At 32.2% G+C, this 22,894-nt stretch overlaps 1 protein-coding gene and 2 long non-coding RNA genes across 4 annotated transcripts; 2 read left to right on the top strand and 1 right to left on the bottom strand.

Moving 5' to 3' along the window:
• The first annotated feature begins 650 nt into the window (after window positions 1-650).
• LOC130820213 (uncharacterized) lies at window positions 651-12,385 on the top strand. The gene is made up of 2 exons (XR_009045134.1): window positions 651-12,082; window positions 12,229-12,385. It is a non-coding gene; the product is annotated as an uncharacterized LOC130820213 (long non-coding RNA).
• Window positions 12,386-17,063: 4,678 nt separating this feature from the next.
• Window positions 17,064-21,788, bottom strand: LOC130820193 (bifunctional riboflavin kinase/FMN phosphatase-like). 2 transcript variants are annotated; one of them, XM_057685469.1, is made up of 6 exons: window positions 21,360-21,788; window positions 21,097-21,283; window positions 19,051-19,181; window positions 18,755-18,824; window positions 17,871-17,936; window positions 17,064-17,446 (listed from the first exon to the last, which is right to left on the bottom strand). In XM_057685469.1, the coding sequence occupies exons 1-6, from the start codon at window positions 21,445-21,447 to the stop codon at window positions 17,200-17,202; spliced, it is 789 nt and encodes a 262-aa protein (XP_057541452.1). In that variant the 5' UTR covers window positions 21,448-21,788; the 3' UTR covers window positions 17,064-17,199. The 2 variants fall into 2 exon arrangements, with proteins under 2 accessions (XP_057541452.1, XP_057541459.1); XM_057685476.1 differs by lacking the exon at window positions 17,871-17,936.
• Window positions 19,128-21,263, top strand: LOC130820220 (uncharacterized). The gene is made up of 2 exons (XR_009045135.1): window positions 19,128-19,237; window positions 20,091-21,263. It is a non-coding gene; the product is annotated as an uncharacterized LOC130820220 (long non-coding RNA).
• Window positions 21,789-22,894: the final 1,106 nt, after the last annotated feature.

Genomic DNA, 22,894 nt, shown 5'->3' with positions numbered 1-22,894 from the left:
TAATAAACTAAGTTTTAATTTTATTTATGATTTGAGATAAAAAGAATTATAGGTTTACATAAGGAAATATAATGTATCAATAGATCACAAATATTTATAGCTAATCAACAAATATTACATGTTTTAATGTGTTAATTATGAAGCCAAGTATTAAAAACTTCTATGTCAACAATAGAAAATTGGCGGAAAATTTTTTAATGAGAGTTATGATACATGTCTTAAGTCGTTTCTTCATTAATATATTTTATTGATATTGATTATTGATGGGGTTATTATATAAAAATTGGTGAATACGCCGTAATACTCCCTCCAATTCGTTTTACTTGTCCCATTTCTTTATTGGGTAAGTTCATCCTACTTGTCGCAATTCTATTTTATGACCTATATTTATAGGTGGTCCCCTTATTTTTTTTATTATTAAATATATCCAATATTGCATATAGGTTTACTATTTTAGGTGATCCTCTTATTTTTTGATATTTATGTAGAACAACTAAATTGAATTGGAGGTAGACAGGTAGTATATACACTCCCAAAAAATTCCATGGGCGCCCCAACTTTTCTTTACGGTCAAATCCAGCAGCCCGTAACCATCTACCAAAAATAAAACGGACAAAAATAAGGGAAAAAAGAAAAAAGGAAAAGTAGGAGGGATATTAGATTCCAACTCACCGACTTTCAAGCCGACCTTCAAACCGCGTCAACATTTTAACCGCCTCATTCGCCAATACGCTTCTATAAATTTAACCCCACCTTCCTTCTTTTCCTTCATTGCTTGCCCAATTGTTTAATCTGGTCTCTAATATGCGCTCTGTGTTTTGTTAGTTCTTCTCTTTTTTCTCCGTCTCATATGTGTAATTTTTCTTTTCTGATCATCTGGTTTAGACTTTTGATCGATTGATACGTCGCCAAGGTTGTTGATTCAATTGTCGAATTCGTTCAAGATGATAATATTTTTTTCAATTCGGATCTTCTATCATCGATTGCTTTATTGATAATTTCTTGGTTATTTCAAGTATACATCTATATTTTAATGTCCGACTTTTCGATTATCGGTAGATTTGTTGCTACTGTTTGCTCGGTTTCATAGGTGATCGAATTGTTCTTCGTGGCGTTAATCATCCTGGGGTTTTAAGAGAAGAAAGGTACCGTTACCGATAAATTTGTTTTCCTGCTTTGGATTTAAAAGTTTTTAAGACACTTTCGTGGTTAATTCAAGAAAAGCTAGATTTTGATGTCCGATTCTTGATTATTGGTAGATTTATTTCTACTCTTATTATAAATTCCAAGAAATTTACTGATACTTTCGCGGTTGGTTCAAGAATTGCAATATTTAAGTGTTCAATTCTTCTATCATCGATAGACACTGTTCTAGGAATTTCCTCTGAATTATAGTTGATCCAGTAGAATCTTGGTGGTGTTACAGTCAGTGCATTTTAAGAGAAAGGTCCATGCTTTTTTAGGTTTCGAATGTTTGCAATGGATTCGAGATTGATTTTTGGTTCAAGAAACTCTTGTTTGTTTCCTTTCACTTCGGTTATTTAACAAACGTGATATTGATGGTGCAAGCTTCAGTCTTTATATTGATTTAATCAAGGTGTCCTATCTGTTTTTTTCCTTGCAATTTCATATAAATGGATTGGGAAGGTAGGTTGTGATGGACAAATAGATTAATAATTCTTCTTTCTGGTGTTTTGTGGCTTTGCAGTTTGGAATTCAATTATTGATCTCTGACCGTTATATGCCAGAGGTTAGAACGTCAGGCTGGCAATAAAATAATTTCTTTGGAGATTCTATTTTCTATCAACAATCGGACAATAATTTGATATCATCTTTAGGAAGTTTTCCATCCTTTTTAACCTCATCTTTATTGTTCTTCAAAAAGTTGCTTCTTATTCAAGCTTAATCTTTCGTGGCGGCAAATAAAATGATTTTGATTTTGCAATTAGGAACATGTAAAAAGTTTTTTTGTTTGTTTTTCTTGATGCAAGTAATTTAAGTTTCTCCGGAATGCTACATTTAGTAACTTGGAATCTGTTGGATTTGAGTTGTGTCGTCATAGGAAATTTATCTGTTATAGATGATTGAGAAGCATCTCAACGGCGTTAATCATTTGTCGACTTAAAGAAGGCATAAGGTACATGGTTTTTGTCTGTCTATTTTGTAGTGAATTGAAGTTGATTTTCTGATTCTAGAAACTTGTTTGTTACCTTTAGTATGTTTCTGTAGTGACGTTAAACGTTCTGATTTTGATAGTTAAAGCATCAAATTCCATGCTGATTTTCCTTAGAACATCATATCTACTTTTTTTGTTTCCAGAATCTTGATAAACAGATATATGATTTTTCTAGTTAGGACGTGATAGGTGTAGTATATCCTTTGCTAGTGTTTTACTACTTTGCTGTCTGGAATTCAATTATTGATTTCTGGGAGGTTAAATTGAACATTTGACTATTGATAAATTTTCTATCTCATTAGCCTCTTGTTTCTATTGTTCTTGAAGATGTTGTTATATTGATGATTTTGTTGTTTTTCAAGAACAAGTATACCCTGATGTTAGATTTGTTCATGATCGAATAGTTCTTTGTGGGCTGTGGCATTACTCATCCTGTGATCTTAAGGAGGCGAAAGGTACCACTATCGATAAATCTGTTTTTTATGTTTGGATTCAGTAGCTTTTAAAAAGCTATGTTTTGTTGTTCGATTTAGGATTGGTACTTTAGAGTTTAATTCAAGAATTGTAATTTTTTGATGTCCGACTTAGTGGATATGCTGTTTGGTGGCGTTGATCATTCAGCAAGTTTAGAGAGAAAGATTCTTGCTATTTTGGTTCGTGGATTGAAGTTTGATTTTCGGTCCAAGAAACTCTTGTTTTCTTTAATTTGTTTTTCTTGTTTTGTGATTTAATGGTGCTAAGATTAGAGTATACACTTATTCTCTCAGGATCTCCTATTCGTATTATTTTTTTTCCAATTTCATATAAATTGATATCTTATTTGGGAAGCTTGGCCATGATAGATGTAATAGATCATTGGTATACTTTTCTGGTGTTTTTTTTGGCTTTGCAGTCTGGAATTCAATTATGTTGATGTATGCTGGAGTTAGAACAATCGAATACTAAGAAATACTTTTCTTTGGAGCTTTGTTTTCTCATAACATTCGAATGATGATTAGTCGTTGGAACCCGAGTGTCAGTTTTGTAAGTTACCCGTCCTTTTAGATTGTTTTTCAAGAAGTTGTTTCTTATTTAGGCTTATTCTTTCGTTGCAGCAATGAGAAGATTTTCTGGGACCGCGCATTTGGGTACATGAAAGGGCTATTTGTTTATTTTTGTTTTGATGCAAGAAATTAAGTTGTTCCTCCGTAATGCTATGTCTAGTGACTTGGATTAAGTAGGGGCATTTGAGGCATTTGTAGTTTAGTAAGTTACAAATCTTATGGGTAAGAAGGTGAAATTCCCTAGGTAACATTTTTTTTTTTGCTGTTTTAGGAAATTTATTTGCTTCATAGATGATCGAGTAGCTTCTTTGAGGCATTTCATTTGGTGTTTTATGAAGGTGGAAAGGTACATGCTTTCTTAGCTGTGCAGTTTCATAGTTTGAAATTCAATTATTGATTTTATTGATTTCTTGCTTGGAGGTTTGAGCGAGCACCGACTATCAATAAATCATCGCTTCCTAGTGGCCTCCTTGTTTTGATTGTTCTCTTGGATGTTGCTTTATTCATGCTTCGTCGTTTTTTTAGGAACCACTATATCTTGATGGTAGATTTGTTGATACTGTGTGGTCCTTTAAAAAGATGATCAAATAGTTTTTTGTGGTATTTATCATTCGGTGATTTTAAAGTGTAGAAAGGTACCAACATTGTTAAATATGTATTGCATGTTAAGATTCAAGATTGATTTTCAATGATTTTCAATCCAAGAAACTGTTTGTTTCTTTTCTCTTCGGATATTTAACAAATGCGATTTTTATGGTGCAAGCTTCAGATTCTAGATTGATTCAGTTAAGGTTTCCAATCTGTTTTATCCTTGCAATATCATATGAGTGTATAGGTTATTTGGGAAGGTAGGTCATGATAGACGTGATCAATAAATGTTCTTTTTGGTATTTCGTGGCTTTGTAGTTTAGTATTTAATTACTGATCTTTGTCTGTTATATGCTGGAGGTTAAAACGCCTGGCTGCTGATAAATCTATTTCTTTGGAGATTTTATTTTCTATTGACATTTAGACAATGATTAGTCTTTGGAACTTGGATGTCGTTTTTAGGAAGTTTTCCATCCTTTTAGCCTCTTGTATCTCTAATGCTCTTCAAAAAGTCGCTTCTTATTCAGCTTTATTCTGTCGTGGCAACAACTATATTGGTTTTCGGATTTTTAGTGGCGTTAAGCGTTTGGATTTTAATAGTTCAAGTATTAAATACATGCTAATTTTCTCGAAACATCTTATCTACTTTTTTTTGTTTCCAGAATCTTGATAAACATATCTGATTTTTCAAATTAGGACGTGATAGATGTAATAATCGTGACTTTGCAGTTTGGAAGTCAGGAATTCATTTATTGATTTTTTGCTCGGACTGTTTATAAATTTCCCATTTTGATAGCCTCCTTGTTCCTATTCTTCATGATGTTGCTATATTGATGATATTGTTATTTCTAGGACAACTATACCTTGTTGGTAGACTTTTAGATGATCGAATAGTTCTTCGTGGCATTAATCATCCTGTTATTTTAAGGAGGCGAAGGTACCAGTATCATAAATCTTTCTATCCATGTTTTGATACGGTAGCTTTTAAAAAGCTATGTTCTGTTGTTCGATTTAGGATTGGTAAGATTTATTGATACTTTCGAAGTTAATTCAAGAATTGCAATATTTGATTCTCGATGCTTTGAGGAAATTCATCTGTTTTGTAGATGATGAAGTAGCTTCTTGGTGGTGTTATTCATTTAGGATTGGTGTTGTTCGAAATACCAACATCGGTAAATCTTTTTTGTCCATGTTTGGAATTAGCTGCTTTTGAAAAGTTATGTTTTGTTGTTCGGTTCAGGACTGGTAAGATTTAATGATACGGTCCAGGTTAATTCAAGAATTTAATATTTTAATGTTCGATACTTCGAAGAATTCCATCATTTTTACAGGTGATGGAGTAGTTTCTTAGTGGCGTTGATCTTTCAACAATTATAAAGCGGAAGGTTTTTGCTATTTTAAGGTGCTAAACGTACTAGTATCGATAAATCTGTTTTTCCATGTTTTGAATTAGTAGCTTTTGAAAAGCTATGTTTTGTTGTTCGATTCAGGATTGGTAAGATTTATTGATATACTTTTAAGATTAATTCGAGTTTTGCAATATTTTGGTGTTCGATACTTCGATTATTTGTTGATATGATTATCCTGTGATTTCATATAGATGATGGAGTAGTTTCTTAGTGGCCTTGATCATTCAATGATTTTAAAAGGGAAGGTTCTTGCTATGTAGCTATTTTAAGGAAGTGAAACGTATCAATATCGATGAATCTTTTTTTCCATGTTTGGATCTAGTAGCTTTTTAAAAGCTATGTTTTGTTGTTCGATTCAGGATTGCAAGATTTATTGATACTTTTGAGGTTAATTAGGAATTGCAGCTGATGCTTTGATTATTAGTTGATATGTTTATCTTGTGATATGAATTTTATATAATTTTATATAGATGATGGAGTAGCTTCTTGGTGGCGTTGATCATTCAGTGATTTTAAAGTGAAAGGTTCTTGTTATTATTAGGAGGCGAAATACCAGCATCGACAAGTTTTTTTTTACCATGATTGGAATTAGCTGCTTTGAAAAGCTATGTTTTGTTGTTCGATTCAGGACTGTAAGGTTTATTGATACTTTCGAGGTTAATTCAAGAATTGCAATATTTTGATGGCTAATATTTCAATTATTAGTTGATATTTTGATCTTGTGAATAAATTTCATATAAATTCATATAGATGGAGTAGCTTCTTGGTGGCATTGATCATTTATTGATTTTAAAGAGAGAGGTTCTTGCTATTTTTTGTTGTCAATTAATTTTTGTCCAAGAACTCTCTTTGCTTTTTTTAGATTTTTTTCCTTGTTTGCGATGTAGTCTGTGCTAAGCCTATAGTTTACTTGATTTTTTGAGTGTGTTATTTGGGAAGCTATGACGTGATAGATCTACTAATTCATTGGTGTTTGCAGTCTGGAATTCAATTATGCGGTTGAGATTAGAATGACTGACTATTACAAAGATATTTCTTTAGAGATTTGTGTTCTCTAAACATTCAGATTAGAATTAGTCCTTGGCACCTAGATATCAGTTTTAAAAACTAACTATCCTTTTTAGACTCCTATCTTTTTATTGTATTTCAAGAAGTTGCTTCTTATTCAGGCTTCTTTCGTGACGATAATGAGAAGCTTTTTTGGGATCGCGCATTTTCGTACATGAATAGGCTTTTTGTTAATTTTTTTTGTGGTGCGAATAATTAAGTTCCTCCGTAATGTTATGTCTAGTGACTCTGATTATCTTATGGGTAAGAAGGCGAAATCCCTGTGGTAACATTTGTTTTTATTTTTGCTTGCTGTTCTATGAAATTTATCTACTTCATAGATGATCGAGTAGCTACTTGAGGCATTTCATTTGGTGATTTATGAAAGTGGAAAGGTACATGCTATATTCATAATATCGTTATTTCTGGAACAACTATATCTTAATGTTAGATTTGTGGATAATCGAATAGTTCCTCATGGCATTAATAATCTTGTGATATTGAAGCTGAGGGAGGCAAAAGGTATTTGTATCAATAAAATTTCTTCGATTCAGGATTAATAATATTTATAGATATGGTCGAGGTTAATTGAAGAATTTTAAAATTTAATTATTTTTATAGGTGATGGAGTAGTTTCTTGGTGGTGTTGATCATTCAACGATTACAAAGCGAAAGGTTTGTGCTATTTTAAGGTGCGAAACGTACCAGTATCGATAAATCTGTTTTTCCATGTTTGGAATCAGTTGCTTATGAAAAGCTATGTTTTGTTGTTCGATTCAATATTGGCAAGATTTATTGATACTTTCTAGGTTAATTCAAGATTTGCAATATTTTGATGTCCGATACTTCGATTATTAGTGGATGAGTTGATCCTCTGATATTAATTTCATATAATTTCATATACATGATAGTGTAGCTTCTTAGTGGCCTTGTTCATTCAACGATTTTAAAGGGAAAGATTCTTGCTATTTTAAGGAGGTGAAAGGTATCAATATCGGTTAGTCTTTTTCTCCATGTTTGGAATTAGTAGCTTTTTAAAAGCTATGTTTTGTTGTTCTATTCAGGTTAGTAAGATTTATTGATACTTTCGAGGTTAATTCGTGAATTGCAATTTTTTGATGGTCGATGCTCTGAATATTAATTGATATGTATTTTTGTGGTATGAATTTCATATAGATGATGGAGTAGCTTCTTGGTGGCGTTGATCATTCAGTGATTTTAAAGTGAAAGGTTCTTGTTATTTTGGTTTGTGAATCAATTTTTCTTTAGAGATTTGTGTTCTCTTAACATTTAGATTAGGATTAAGCCTTGGAACCTAGATATCAGTTTTATAAATTAACCATCCTCTTTACTCTCTTATCTTTTTATTGTATTTAAAAAGTTGCTTCTTATTCAGGCTTATTCTTTCGTGATGGTAACGAGAGGATTTTTGGGGACCGTGTATTTGGGTACATGTAAGGGCTTTTTGCTTAATTTTTTATGAAGCAAGTAATTAAGTTGTCCCTCTTTAATGCCATGTCTAAGCAAGGGCATTTGTGGTTTAGTAAGTTACATATCTTATGGGTAAGAAGGCGAAATCCTTGTGGTAGGAAATTTATTTGCTTTATAGATGATCAAGTAGCTTCATTGAGGCGTTTCATCTAGTGATTTATGTAAGTGGAAAGGTACATGCTATATTGATGATATCGTTTTTATTTCTAGAACAACTAGACCTTAATGGTAGATTTGTAGATCATCGAATAGTTCCTCGTGGCAGTAATTATGCTGTGATTTTATGGAAGCTGAAGGAGGCAAAAGGTACTTGTATCAATAAACCGTCTTTCCATGTTTGGATTCACTTGCTTTTAAAAAGCTAAGTTTTGTTGTTCAATTTTGTATTGATAAGATTTATTGATATTTTCGAGGTTAATTCAAGAATTTAAAAATTTAATGTTCTATAATTTGAAAAATTTAATCTGTTTTATTGATTATGCTATAGTTTGTTGGAGGCGTTGATCATTCATTGATTTTAAAGACAAAGGTTCGTGCTATTTTAAGGTGCGGATGTATCAACATCAATAAATTTGTTTTTCCATGTTTGGAATCAGTAGCTTTTGAAAAGCTATTTTGTTTGATTTAGGATTGGCAAGACTTACTGATACTTTCGAGTTTAATTCAAAGAATTGCAATAATTTTAATTCCGATACTTCTATTATTAGTGGATATGTTGATCCTATGATATGAATTTCTTGTAATTTTCAAATAGATGATGGAGTAGCTTCTTAGAGTTGTTGATCATTCAGCGATTTTAAAGGGAAAGGTTCTTGCTATTTTAAGGAGGTGAAAGGTATCAGTATCGACAAATCTTTTTTTCCATGTTTGGAATTGATTGTTAAGTGGATATGTTGATTTTGTGATATGAATTTCATGCTCCCTCCAATTCAGCACTAGTGTTCTATTTCTATATTGCTACTTCTGTGCTGGAATTTATGAGGGTTATGTTGCTTCATCTATTCTGGTTGGTAGAACTGATCATTGATTAGTGTTATGGTGTCCACCTATGATTGCGTTTATACAAAACAACTGATGACTAGCTGTTTATCAGTAGTTAAGTATTGGGGAAGTCTTCCCTCTCTAGCCAATTTTGACTAGTTCATATGTGGTATAGGGTAATCAATCCCTCCCATTCTTTTTAGAACTTGAATTTTGCAAGCTTGTAATGTTATGAAATTTACATTAAAGACTTAGGATCCAAATTTTGAAATGCACATTTAACTGCCAACACTAATTGAGTTAAAACTATAAGTGGCCTTTTTGTGTTGCAAGGCTTGTATTTCCCTAAGAAATCCCAAGTCCAATACATTCATATCCAATTGGCAGCATCTTTATGGAAATCGAACCCATCTATTGTGGCAGCTTCTTTGAACAATCTATCGTTGTCCAAGATATGCAGTTTAGCATTATCTTGTTGAATATATATTGTTTTTGATGTACCAATTGGCCATTTTTCTCTTATTGCTGGTAGAACTTGGTCTATTAACATTGTCCTTGTTTGATCCTTTGTGATTGATTGAATAGGCTTGGTTTCCAACTCTCCCCTCCTTCTATTCTTGGAGTTCCTTTGGGTTGGAACTTTAAGCATAATCTTTGGTATATATTGTTTGATTGTATTTCTTGATTGGGTTCAGTTTTGGTTAAGTAGAATTGTTTTTCATCTATGTGTACAATGTTGGACTTGTCTTTGAACTTAATTGTTGCCGACTCTACATTGAATCTAGTAGATGATAGAAAAAAGGATAACTTGGTTAACTTGTTGTCGTTGAATGTGGGTTTAATTGCATTTGTGTGCTTGCGAATTAAATTTCTCATCATCGAAAGCGATAATGGTCTTGGATGGCAGCCCCTTCTTTTTGTTATTCATGTTAATAACAACACCATTTGGTTTTTTTTTTTTTTAATTTCTCCAAGTAGAGGTATTAATTTCCTTCCTTTTTTCAAGATAGATTGGAAGTTAATAACCTTATGGTTTATTTTGTAGGTGCTTTGCATTGCTGCAATGCTGATACAACTCTTACTGAGTAAATAGTTGCATTTTCAATTACGCCAATTTTTTTAAAAAAAATAATAAAGATGATGTGATGTCGGTTGGACACATGGAATAACGGTCAGAGTGCTAATAGATTTACATTGTTAATTGATTTTTTGTTGGAAATTCTTATCTTGTTTAATTTATTTTCTGATACATGTGTGAATTGGTTTGCATCCTACAAGTGAGGCTATGAGCTCATGTGTCCTCGTGTTTGGTTTTTAATGCAGCCCTTTCACATGAAAATCGTTGCTATGGGGACTTTTTCATGTTTTAAGTTTGTTTTTTTTTTTTAGTGATTCTCCTTATAACTTCTTGTTTGTTGGTGTATTGGATTCTTCAAGAATTGCAATTTTGTAGAGAATTTCAGCGTATCTTTATGTGGAAATCAAAACAAAATTATAATGAGGACAGTCAAATTTAGATGTGATACTGAACAACTTATGCTACAAGTAATATTAATAGCACTATAAATATACTTCTATAAGAAGAATATATATATATATATATATATATATATATATATATATATATATATATATATTTTGTAGTAGCTCACTCTTATACTTCTATAAGATTTTTTTTATGTTTGGAGGCGAATGAGATGAAAGGCTTTAAGTTTTTTTCTTTTTGGAGATTAGTAAATTAGTTGTTGTTATGTGTTTTTTTTTTTGTAGACTTTAGCATGGATTGTGTTATAGCTTTATTTCATTGTTTTTTATTCTATATTTAGAAGAGAATAGGAGTCAAAACCACTTTGGCTTTTCGTGGAAGTATACAAAATGTTTAACTCAGTGCCTTTTGCATTAAGCAATCCTAATAAAACTATTATGCACACCTTTTATTGATTTTCTTTTTCAACAATTGTCATTGATATTTAGATTTATATTGTGATGCAATTTAACTTGTAGGAAATGTGAAGCACAATGATCTTGATTGCTTTCGTACTATGTTGAAATAAGAAAAGGTATTGGTGTGCTTGATTTTTTCAAGATAGATTGGAAGTTGCAATTCTTGCGGTTTGTTTTGTAGGGGATTTGCACTGTCCATGCTGGTTCAAGTCATAGCGAGTATGTTTGCATTTTTGATTATGCCATGTTATTTTTTTATCATAATAATATAGATGAATGTGATCTCGGCTGGAGGCACGAAGAGATATTGGAGTAATGGTTATGGTGCTGACAGAGTCACATTAGTAATTGAACTTTTGTTGATTTGAGGGGCTTACAACTTGCATTTTTTAATATTTCAGTTTTAAGAATTAGTTTGTGTAATTATGCTTCGTTTTTGGCTAATTGTTGCCTTTTCTTGTAAAGAGGTGGAAGATTTTTTCATCTTTGGAATGTTTCAGTTTTAAGTATGGAAGGTCTGGAGTTTATTTTCTGTAAATTAGTTGATTTTCTAGATGTATCTTGAATGGTGAAATATATGCTTTTCCTTTACTTTTGTTTCCTCTGTTTTTATTATCCAGCAAAGATTAGAGGTGTAATTCCTTTGAGAAGGTATACAAACAAGCTAAACGTGGGTTATCTGCATTGAGCAATCCCTGACCAAGCGTCAAGTCATTGTGGTTCTTTCTCAATTGATATTTGCTGTTGTGATGCACTTTGACTTGTAGAAAATATTTCGATGCGGTCTTGAATGGTTTGATCGTTTGCTATAATTATTATCATGTTTACTGTGTTTTCATAAGGAGAAAAAGTTGGTTGATATTGAAGTAATGGTTTGGGTGCCGACAGATTTACATTCTAGATTAGATTATTACTCATGTGCACTACAATTAATATCCTTTTATTTTCTTTCTGTTCAGAGATATATTGGTTGACAACTTATGCTCGTGGGTTTACATTTTTTATGATTTTTTAGATTTAAATTTGTTTTATAGTTTTTTCTTCTCATTTCTTGATTATTTTGTGTTTCATAGACGATTTTCAAATGCTATTTGTATTGATATTGCTATTCAACATTTGGCATTGATATTTGCTCTTTGATGCAATTCGATTTACAGGATTATTTTATCGCACTTTTTTGAATGGCTTCTTGCTGTTTGTTATGGAAGGAGGTACTATTTTCCTTCAACAAAAATTGAAGCCATCACATCTTCACTAGCCAGATCCTATTTTCACAAAATCCTATTGATTTATCATGGCTGAACGCATGGGGACATATTGTCTTTTTGGTGACATATTGTCTTTTAAAAATTAGCCCATGTTTCTTGGCGTTTGCAGTTATGGACATTGTTCGTACATGTGCTGTAAGTCTTTTTTTACATTTTTCATTGAGGTTTCCTTGATTGGCTTGATGTAGAACAATAAGAAATAGAAGATTTTTGCCTACTTTGGAATCATCACCATTATCCTTTGTTCATAAAATAATATAAATGATGCTATTGTTGCCCAGAGACATGGAGATATTAGAAGAATAGTTAAGGTGCTCAAAGTTTTACTTTCTCGATGAGCTTCTGGTCTCGTGCACTCCCATGTATTAATCAATGAAGGTTGATATTGTTAAAGAGATATAAATGATTCTTATAGTGTATTGTCTTTTCTTTCAGAGATTGTTTGGTCGACATGGTATACATTAAAAATTTTCTTTCAGAGATTGTTTGGTCGACGTGGTATACATTAAGAATTAGCTTGTGTTGTGCTTGAATTGTGCTCGGTTTTCACTAGTAGTATTCAAGAAACAATTGTTTCAATGTTTGGAAGTGGATGAGGGAAGCGTTCTATACATTAAGTAAATTAGTTTGTCTGTGGTACTGTTTTCTAGGACGGAGCTCGGATGATGATGATATATAGTGTATTTTAGTCTATCAGTAAGTCAAAACTCCTATGGCTTATAGGTTTACAAACAGGGTAAAACCTTTGCATCTTTCATTGGAGCTATGTTGATCAAACTAATATCATTGTGATTCTCTTTCTCAAAAGTTGACATTGATGGTGTATTAGTGTGCTGTATCTTTCTCAAGTTCATATAAATTTGATCTTTTCACTGTTGTAAACTAATCATGAGTGTGTAATATTTTGTTTTGTCCTAACAATGCAATGTATGAACTAAAGATATAGTGATTGTGTTGATGATACTCTTTCTTCATTGGACTTGCAATTTACAAAAACTTACGATTTTTGGTCTCTTTATTATGCACTTTGCTGAATACTAGTCTTTAATGTTCTGGATGGCAATTTTTCTTTTGAGCAACTCCCGGTGTGACTCGCTTCTGTTACATTGGAATTTTAGATTGAGTTAATATCTCATGTATGATTCAGTTTCAATGGAAAGTGTGTGTGATGTCTTTCTTATGAGGCATGCATGTATTTTGGTGATTAAAGGGTGTTAGTGGGTTGTTTTACTTTGAGATAAGTCTTTAAATTGTTTCTCTGTGCTATTGGTATCACTTTGGGATTTTCGATTTTAGAAGTGTCTGCTTTGTGTTGCATTGGAATTTTTCGATGGACTAAAAATTTATTGTGTGATTCTATTTAATTGGTGAGTAAAAATATGAGATGTCTTTCCTAATGAGGCATGCATGGGTTTGGTTATTAAAGGGTGTTTGTTGCCTTACTTGGAAACTTCAAGTGTGTGTGGTAATTGGTATCACTTTAGGGTTTCAGCTTCTAGAAGCGTCACATTGCGATGCATTAGAATCTTTCGATTGATTTAAATTTCATGTGTGATTCAATTTTATTGGTAAGCGGAAAAGTGATATCTTTATGTATTAGAATGCATGGATTTCTATGAGTAACGGACATTGTTGGTTGTTTTACTTGGTGATAAATATTTAAGTTGTTTGTTTGTGGTATTAGTATCATTTTGGGATTTCAGTTTCTAGAAGCAGTCACATTGTGTTGCATTGAAATTTTTCGATTGATTTAAAATTCACATGTGATTTAATTTCAATGATATGTGGAAGTGTGATGTCTTTTTTATGAGGCATGCATGGATTTGGTGATTAAATGGCATTTGTGGGTTGATTTACCTTGAGACAAATATTTAAGTTAATTAGGGTGGTCAGGTTTTATTTTTTGAATCGGTGTCGTTCTAATTGAACAAATGGGATTTGATGAGCTGTGTTCTTGCCTCTAATTGTTTGCGGAGTGTTATTTCAACTTAAAATGTGGTGGGTGTGGTTTGCATGTAATATTTTGGTAGGGAGGAAAATGGGTCGGATTCGGTTCGGATTATACGTACTCCGCCTTTGCTTCGGATTTTAGTTGTTTTTTTTTTTCAGTCCACCTTCACTCGGAGTCGGATTATGCATACTTCAAGTTTGCCCCGATTCGGACTTTTGGACCTCCAACGGAGTCGGATTATTATCAAACTTTATCGTTGTGATATTGTACTAAGGATTTAAAGCATACGAAGTTAACAAAATATATTTTTCAAATACAATTTAACAAAAATATATGTACTTTGAATTCAAGTTTTAACATGAGAAATATTTCTAACACTACAATTTAACAAAATTTTCTCGCATTTTGATTTGGCGTATTTTATTTCTTTTGATCTGATTTGTCGTATTTTAATTGATTGATCTAAATAAAAATACAAAGTAGTTTTTGAAATCGAAAATTACAATTAGTATGAGAGAGAGCTTGAATTAGTCACGTCTAGATTTTTAAAGGAAACAAATTATTGGGTTAAAAGTCAAATTCAAAGTCGGATTTCCTTCAGGGTGGGAGTCGGGTTGGAGTGTTGGATTTTTAATAAGGTCCAACTCCGGTCTGTCTCTAACTCGGATTCGGATCATGAAGTCGGAGTTGGAGTCGAATAACCTTTTCCTCGCACTTGAATCGGATTATTTTCCTTGGATCGAGTCAGACTAAGTTGGATTCAGACTGAATTGCCATCCCTATATTTTGGGTATCACTTTGGATTTCAATTCATTGGAACTTTTCGATTAGCATAACTTTCCTATGCGCTTAAATTTCAATGGTAAGTGGAAGTGTTATGTCTCCTCATCAAGCATGCATAGAAATGGTGATCAAAGGGGTTTGTTGATTGTTTTACAAGTAGGCAAGTATTCAACTTGTTTGTTTGTAGCACTGACATCACTTTGTAATTCTATTTTCTCGAAGCATTGCTATGTGTTGCATTGGAATATTTCAATTTATTTAAATTTGTGGTTCAATTTCAATGGTAAGACAAAGTGTGATGTCTTCCTTATAAGGTATGCATAAATGTGGTACGCAAAGGATGTTTGTAGATTGTTTTACTTGGAGACGAGTAATTATCCTTGTAAGGCATATATGAATGTGGCGAGTGAAGGACGTTTGTGGAAGAACTTGAGACAAGTATTTTAAGTTGTTTGTCAATGTATTTGTATCACTTTAGGGTTTCAGTTTCTAAAAGCATCTTAGATTGGAATTTTTCGATCGACTTAAATTTTATGTGTAATTCAATTTCATTGGAGAATGGAAGTGTGATGTCTTCCTTACAAGGCATGCATGGATATTTTTGATTAAACATCATTTGTGTGTTTTACTTGGAGACAAGTATTCAAGTTGTTAGTTTGTGGTATTGGTATCACTTTGGGCTTTCAGTTATAAGAAGCGTCTCTTTGTTTTGTATTGAAATTTTTTTTATTGACATAAATTCATGTGTGATCAATTTCAATGGTAAAGGGAAGTGTGATGTCTTCCTTACGATGCATGCATTGATTTATTTTTCATTAAAGAGCGTTTATGGGTTGTTTAACTTGGAGATTTATTCAAGTTGTTTGTCTGTGTATTGATATCACTTCAGGATTTCAGTATCTAAAAGCATTACTTTGTCTTGCATAGGAGTTTTCGGCTGAATTATTTTCAATGGTAATTGAATTTTATCCAAAAAAAAGGTAGTTGAAAGTGTGATGTCTTCAAGTTGTTTTTGTACGGTACTGGTATTACTTTAGGGTTTAAGTTTTAAAAGTGTCGGTTTGTATTGGATTAAAATTTTTGTTTGACATAAATTTCATGTGTGATTTAATATGGCAAGTGGTAATGTGATGTCCTTATGAGGCATGCATTGATTTGGTGATTAAAGGGCGTTGTTGTAGGTTGTTTTACTTGGAGTAAGCAAGTTTGTTTGTGGCATTGGAATCACTTTGGAATTTTAGTTTTTAGAAGTGTTAATGTGAAAGAATTTTTGATGAAAAGAAATCTTGTCATGCTCCACATACTATTCAAATGTGTTTACTAGAAAGATGGAGATCAAATAGATGTTCGAACACAAGGACTAAAGAATGATGATCATCAAACGATCCATAGATGAAGATGGATATATCTAAATCGTTTGGAGGAGAGGTAAAGTATACATTGAACCACCAAAAAGATGATGAAGATGACGAATAGGATTAAGAATATCAGACAACAATCAATAACCTATGAATAAAAGGTATAACAAGAACTACGTGATCTTTGATTCTTTTGGGATACGTAGGCAGCTTAATATTCCTTTGAGATACTAGGTTCAAGTCCATTCTCCCTCTTTTTTATTAATCTACTAATTTATTGTTTTTTATTAATTTTTTCTTTTTTTTCAGAATATATATTTTAATATTTTAATAATGATTGACAAACGATGAATTTTGATGATAATCAACAAAAGTATGTCCACATTATTATAGTATTTTATATGATTTTTTTTAATTATATTTAAAGCAAAAAAGAATTGAACTAGTGGTCTGATCTGCCCAACCGAGAGTTGAACCACTAAAAACTGCCTTTTGCACCGCCAAGGAATAGTCTGAAATCGCCTGGAATCGAAACCGAAATCTAACTATTCGAATCAGGTTCCAACTTTAAGGAACAGTCTAAAAAATGAATAACGGGTCGGGGTCTGGGTTTGGGTCCATACCCTTAGACCCGGACACGACCCAGACTCGATCTCTAGATCTGAACCTGATAGCCTAATCTATGTATCTTACATCCTTCTCCACAGCATTCAAAATCAATAAAACACATTCCTGTTATGCCTTTTCTTCTTTCCCTACATATCCCTTCTATCCCTATCCATCCTTTCTCCAATTCAAACCCTCAAACATAAATCCCTTCTATCCTATGCCATATTCTAAAGCCTAAAAAGGAATCATCATCTTCCTTTACCTTTCTTCAAAACTAGTTTACTCTAAACGCTCAAACCATTTCTAAACCTTAAACTCTCTCAAACCATTTTCTATCTCAAACCTAACGTGTGTCGTAGTGCTAAACGTCTACCACCAGGAGACACCTGGTACTACAACAAAGACTAACAGCATGTAAAAAACTGTAGGTTCATAACATTATAGAACAGGCATCAAAATTGTCAGCCAACAACATGATATAGAGACAAAGTTCACTTGAAACACTTTATAGATCTACGCAATGTCATGAACGAAAGAGAATTATTTATACCCTAAACTTCGGTAAGAAGTGCATCAACTAGCTTTCCTTCCAAACAAATTGGATTGACGGGTAATGCATCATTCAACCCGTTAATCATAAGATTAGAAACTTCAAAGGAAGGTAGACCCCAAAACTCGGGAAGAAAATCTGCAAGTGAAGAAAGAGCAGAGTCTGCCAAGGCAACAGCATCGGCTTCATATTGTGATGGGACAACTACTACCTCCATTCCAGCAGCTTTCGCAGCTTGAACACCTATCCTGTTGTCAGAAAACAAAGAGAACAAATCAACATGATTAGATAGTAAAATATGCATCATGTGAAAATAAGTCCATGATTCAATTCCGATAGCGGTTAATTTAGCTATAACAAGATTGTTTAACAGAAAAACGAAACCGAAAAATTAACACTTTGTTAACTGAAACTATAGAAAGAGGTCCAAAAAATCAAATTGGACAACACTACTCAGCAACAAAATAAAAAGTGGCTAATTGCATATTCTACTATAATATTAGACCTTTGGTTTATATTAAGCAAGTTATAAGCACAGTATTTAATGACATTAAGTAGGGAGAAAACAATGTATATTTATAATTCAAAGCAGGAAATCACAAAAGTGACTTTTGATCCTCACTTCACACAACAATGGATATTTGACAACATTTTCTTGAGACTTGAACTTACAAAGAGTCCTCAATCACCAGGCAGTTACAAGGATCCACTGACATTCTCTTTGCTGCTTCTAGGAATCTGTTATAACGAATGTAGTTGGATAAATGAAGAGTAGAAAACTATAATGACCCATTTGGTTTTTAGTACTCATTGGAGGTAATGAAAACGAATTTAAGTTTTAACCTTCAAGAGATGTGTTATGTCTTTAACATGGTGATGAAGATCTTATCCTTGAACAAGTATTTTTTTTAAGAAATTTTCATTACCACCTATTACCACATTTTCAAGTTTAAATAGGTGAAAATGAATTTTGTGAAGAAAAAGTAAATATTAGGATATGACAAGCGTCATATATTATTGAGTAATTTTCCAAGCTAAATTACATTAAATTTTCAATACGATTTCCATCATTTGCTAATCAATACGAATAACCAAACAGGTCATTAAGAGTGCAACAACATTCCATTTCTCTGATGTCATTAGATGACTGTCACCTAGGTTCAAGAAAACTATCGAGCATATAGAAAAATAAACAAACACATGATTGTCAGAAAGTAAGCACAGAGATAATCTAAAAACTGAACTATAGCAAACGATGATCAAATGAATTTATATTTTCAAAGGCTCGAAGCAACTCATATTTTTATGAATCCACATAAACCTTATATTTTCTCTTTTCAATATTGTCAGAGACTTATCAACTCTGAACGGCTCGACAAAGATATTTAACTTAAGGATCACAGGTTTAATTTCAGAGATACTATTTTAATCTTCTTTGATTACTACTCCTAAATCAGTCAGAGAACAAAGACAGCATAGTAAAGCTATTAACTTCCAGCATGAATCAATCAGTGGCTAATTTGCTATGCTACAATGTAGTTTTTTAGGGATCTTACAAGTCTGGAGATGGTTTCCCTGATGTAACCTCGTCGCTTCCAAGAATGACATAGAATAAGTCCTTCCATCCTGCACAGAATTAAGTTTATGCTATTATAAGTATATTTTATCAAAGAATATTGGTCCAAGCATGATATTGCATTATCCCAATGTTACTTTAAGGATCTTGCTCAATCATCATAACAAATAGTGTGTTTCAATTAACCCTTGATTGTGCAATTGAGACCAAAAAATTAGAGAACAAAAACAGAACATGATTTATTCAGTTGGATTTTTGACTACAGAATATTCTCACCTTTCTGGTAAGAGATTTTGGCATCTATATATTCCTGTACAGAGTTCGAGGCAAGAGCAATTGGGATTTGATGCTTGTGAAGATGCTGTAAAAGACGATTGGCTCCAGGAAGTGCTTTAGCGTCTTTCCACCTAAAATATAAGAAGGGGGATGAAGAAAACCAGGACAAATTCAAAACATTAAAAAAGTAAGAAATATTGAGGAAATTTTTACCACTAATTTACGTACAACGAAAATGAGTTTCACTAAGTAATTGCGAACATGTAATACAATAACAACATTATGCTTTTAATAGGGTGGGGGATTAAACAAATTACAACGTGAGTGTGTGAAATATTACATAGTAACACTCCACCAAGTACACAAGAAAGCCATATTCTTGTGAAAAACAATTTCTTCCGACAAAAACTCTTGTGGTCTGTTATTAGATTATCTTTTAACTGTCTCTCAAATAAAAAGGCTATAAATCTCATAAAATTCTTTTGTTTGTTCTAAGTCATACAGGTGAGTACTGTGTAGGGTACTATCCATCTTTGTTCACAGCTTCAATTTCACATGTATTATGACAGTTGAGAACTGAATTGATGACATAATTAATTAAAGTGTAATGTGACTTTAATTATCTAAATCCCCAACAACAGAATCCAAAATCAATTGTGGGATGTGATTGTTATAGTGAACACTCTCATTATAGGCACACAAACTAGGGTATTTTCCACTCTTTTCTTGCAGGAAATATGATGATTGAGTTTGCATACATATTTTATTTTAAGGAAAGCACTGCAAACTCCCTTGTATATATTTGTCAATACCAGTATACTACTCCCTTGTATCACTTTTTTTCATCATGCAAAACCAACATTTGGAAGTTGTATTGAAAAACAAGCATTTTAGTTGTCTAATGGAATGAATAATGTGATAGTATTGAATATTATTCCTGCAAGAGGCTGCTCAAAAAATGCTTTGTCAAAATTACGTCTATGTGGTTGTACCGTGGGACTCTTCTCCGGACCCTCTGAAAAGATGCATTGTTTGTGCAGGGGCTGCCGTTTTAAGATGATGGTTTGCATGTTTGGGTACTTCAAAGGTAACTGTCAGCAATTTTTCATTTTTAATTTTCTAATCCTATGACTATAAAATAGTAGCAATATATGAAGTACTAGTAGTAATTAATAGTCCCATTGTCCATCTCTTTTGAGTTTGCATCATATGACTTTAAAAACTCTTGTATATTGAGTTTTGTGTGTATTGTTAATTCAAAGAGAGTTTTGTGTGTATTGTTAATTCAAAGGGACATGGGGAGTAACTTGTTGTTGGAAAATAGGACAAGTGGATAGAAGAAAATAAAAGGTTAAAATGAGGAGAAAATAAGTTTGTGCATTTTGCATAAGACTAAGAGAACAAAAATAAGTCTATCACCAAAAAGAAAAACACAAAAACGGTGCATAATAAATGGGACATACTAAGATGAAAGTATGTGTAATTTCACAGGACAAAGGGAGTATTATTATGGAGACAAGACCAGAAATACTAAGAATGGATCAGAGTTTTTTAAAATCTCAAGTTAGGCAAATACAAGCATTGGTCCCATTCGAAAGCTGCCAACCAAAATGAGTTGGCCTTTCGTACTGTAAATGAATACTAGAAAAGCTCGATAAGCCAATTTCCACAAGAGCAAAGTGCAGTTTTGGCATAGGTGGTAAGGGATGCCAGAATTGTCCAATAACAAGCAGGTGAAAATAAATATAGAAGTACATGCATACATTATTTAAGAGGAAACAGTCATGCTTTTTCTCATGCATATTCACGGAACCCTGAATTTTCAACTAAATTCTGCTAGTGATCACTTATAATTCTACTTTAATCATCTTCTCTTCGCGCATAATTCTATTGATCGATAAAAAGTAACTGATTTTTACAGAACATTAAAGAACATTGACTTATATGAATTTAATTTTCATGATTTTCAAACATAGTAAAAAAAGAAAAAAACGATCGACATAATTTAAACATGAATTGATGAAAAATAGTCATAAAAAAACTCACTTGGCACGATATATAGGAATAATTTCAGCGATAAATTGATCAGGAGTCAGGGGAAGCTCATAATTTTGAACAATGGCGATTGCTGATTCTTTCTGAGTTTTTCCGACTCTAGCATGCTCTTTATCAGTAATCAAAACCTTTCCATAACTCGCCAAAAAATCTTTCAACACACTTCTCGTCGCAACCTCTGCATCCACAATTCCAATTCAAATCAAATACAAAATCAAAATCAATATTCATAAAAGAAGGTAAAAATTGAATACCAGTATCCAAAATAGTGCCGTCTAAATCAAAAATAACGGCAGAAATTTTGCAATGAACATGATGATTACTGAAATCAGTGATCGTCATGACGAGAAAAGAAAGTGTGATGAAGAAACCGTTTGATATGGTTTGGTATTAAATACTGTAGAGGGAAGAGAGAAGAGAGAAGAAAGAAGATAAGATCGCGAAAAGAGAAAGATTCGGTTGTGTGGAAGGTAGCAGAAATGGATTCTTACTACTCCTACTTGGTAATGTGTATGTGTACAACTCCTGACTTTGGCAAAGTGTCTATTCTCAGAGCGTGATACTTGGAACATTTGCGTTTACGGTTATCAACAGTTTTCATTCCTAAATTTCTTAAATATTCGCATAAAAAAATTGATTTCCCTTTGTCTCTTTAAGAGATAGCAATATTATTTAAAAAAAAAAAAAAGATTAAAATAGAAATATTGGCAAACTTATGAAAATAGAGAGAGTGTTACTTTGTGAATCAAATTTCTCACTTTAACGCTAGTTTGTCTTAGAAATAATAAAAATAAAATTAAAGTTATATTTGTATTTTTGTTGTATGGATGATAATAGACTTTTTGCTTTGTTGATCACCAAATGAATAGAGTTTGAAGGTTAGTTTGCAATAATTAAGTGGCTTAAAAATCTGATAATTGATTATAGGCGTAAAACTACTTTTTTTTGTGATACTTAAGAACATCAAGTGAAAATTTTCAATGAAATGCAAACAATCACATTACATACTCAATATAAAATATACAATAATAAATGATTATTTATGTAATTAGAATTAGAAACATAATAAAGAGTTTGCAATATTCGTTATTTGGTCACGTATAGAGAGAGAAACATAAAATATGAATTCAGCAATTCTTAGTGCATATGAAGTTTTGAAGTTATTTTTTTAATGTCATGTCCTCTATTAATAGGAATATTGCATGTTTACATCCCCTCAATGGAGAGATACAACATGTTGGATAAATGTACATTTAAAACTTTTTCTAATAATTATTTTTTAATGGAGTGTTTTAATTCTATTAAAATACATTTATGCACTTTGACTATGATTTATGATGGTTGAAATAGTTTTGTAAGAAGTGGCTATATATAATGGGTGTTTCATCATTTTGAAGATACACAATTCTCAATTTCTCATCTCTTATTCTGTTCACTTGTGCAAGAGAGGTATTTGCTCCACACCTCAAATAGTAAATGTACATTGCTTTTAGTAGATATGTTAACCTTGGGAAAGTTTCCGTTGTTTACACTTGAAATAGTCGAAAAATAACTTTTTCATATTTTATCAAACACATAATGAACATAAACACAAAGAAGGTATGTCCTAAACTTATACATTTTTATAAGTTTTTTGGATAATTTTTATTTTGATATTAACTTACATTTTAGTGTGGATATTAATGTTGATGAATGCCATAACATGTGAATTATTTTAGCACATATGAGTATGACTATTTTTACATAACTCTTTTTGATCAAGTTTTAGCAGGACTTATGTATTATGGAA

Source organism: Amaranthus tricolor, chromosome 1, assembly GCF_026212465.1.
Source record: "Amaranthus tricolor cultivar Red isolate AtriRed21 chromosome 1, ASM2621246v1, whole genome shotgun sequence".
Lineage (NCBI taxonomy): Eukaryota > Viridiplantae > Streptophyta > Magnoliopsida > Caryophyllales > Amaranthaceae > Amaranthus > Amaranthus tricolor.
Note: the sequence above shows the minus strand (reverse complement) of the source record. Positions and strands in the feature narration are given on the sequence as shown.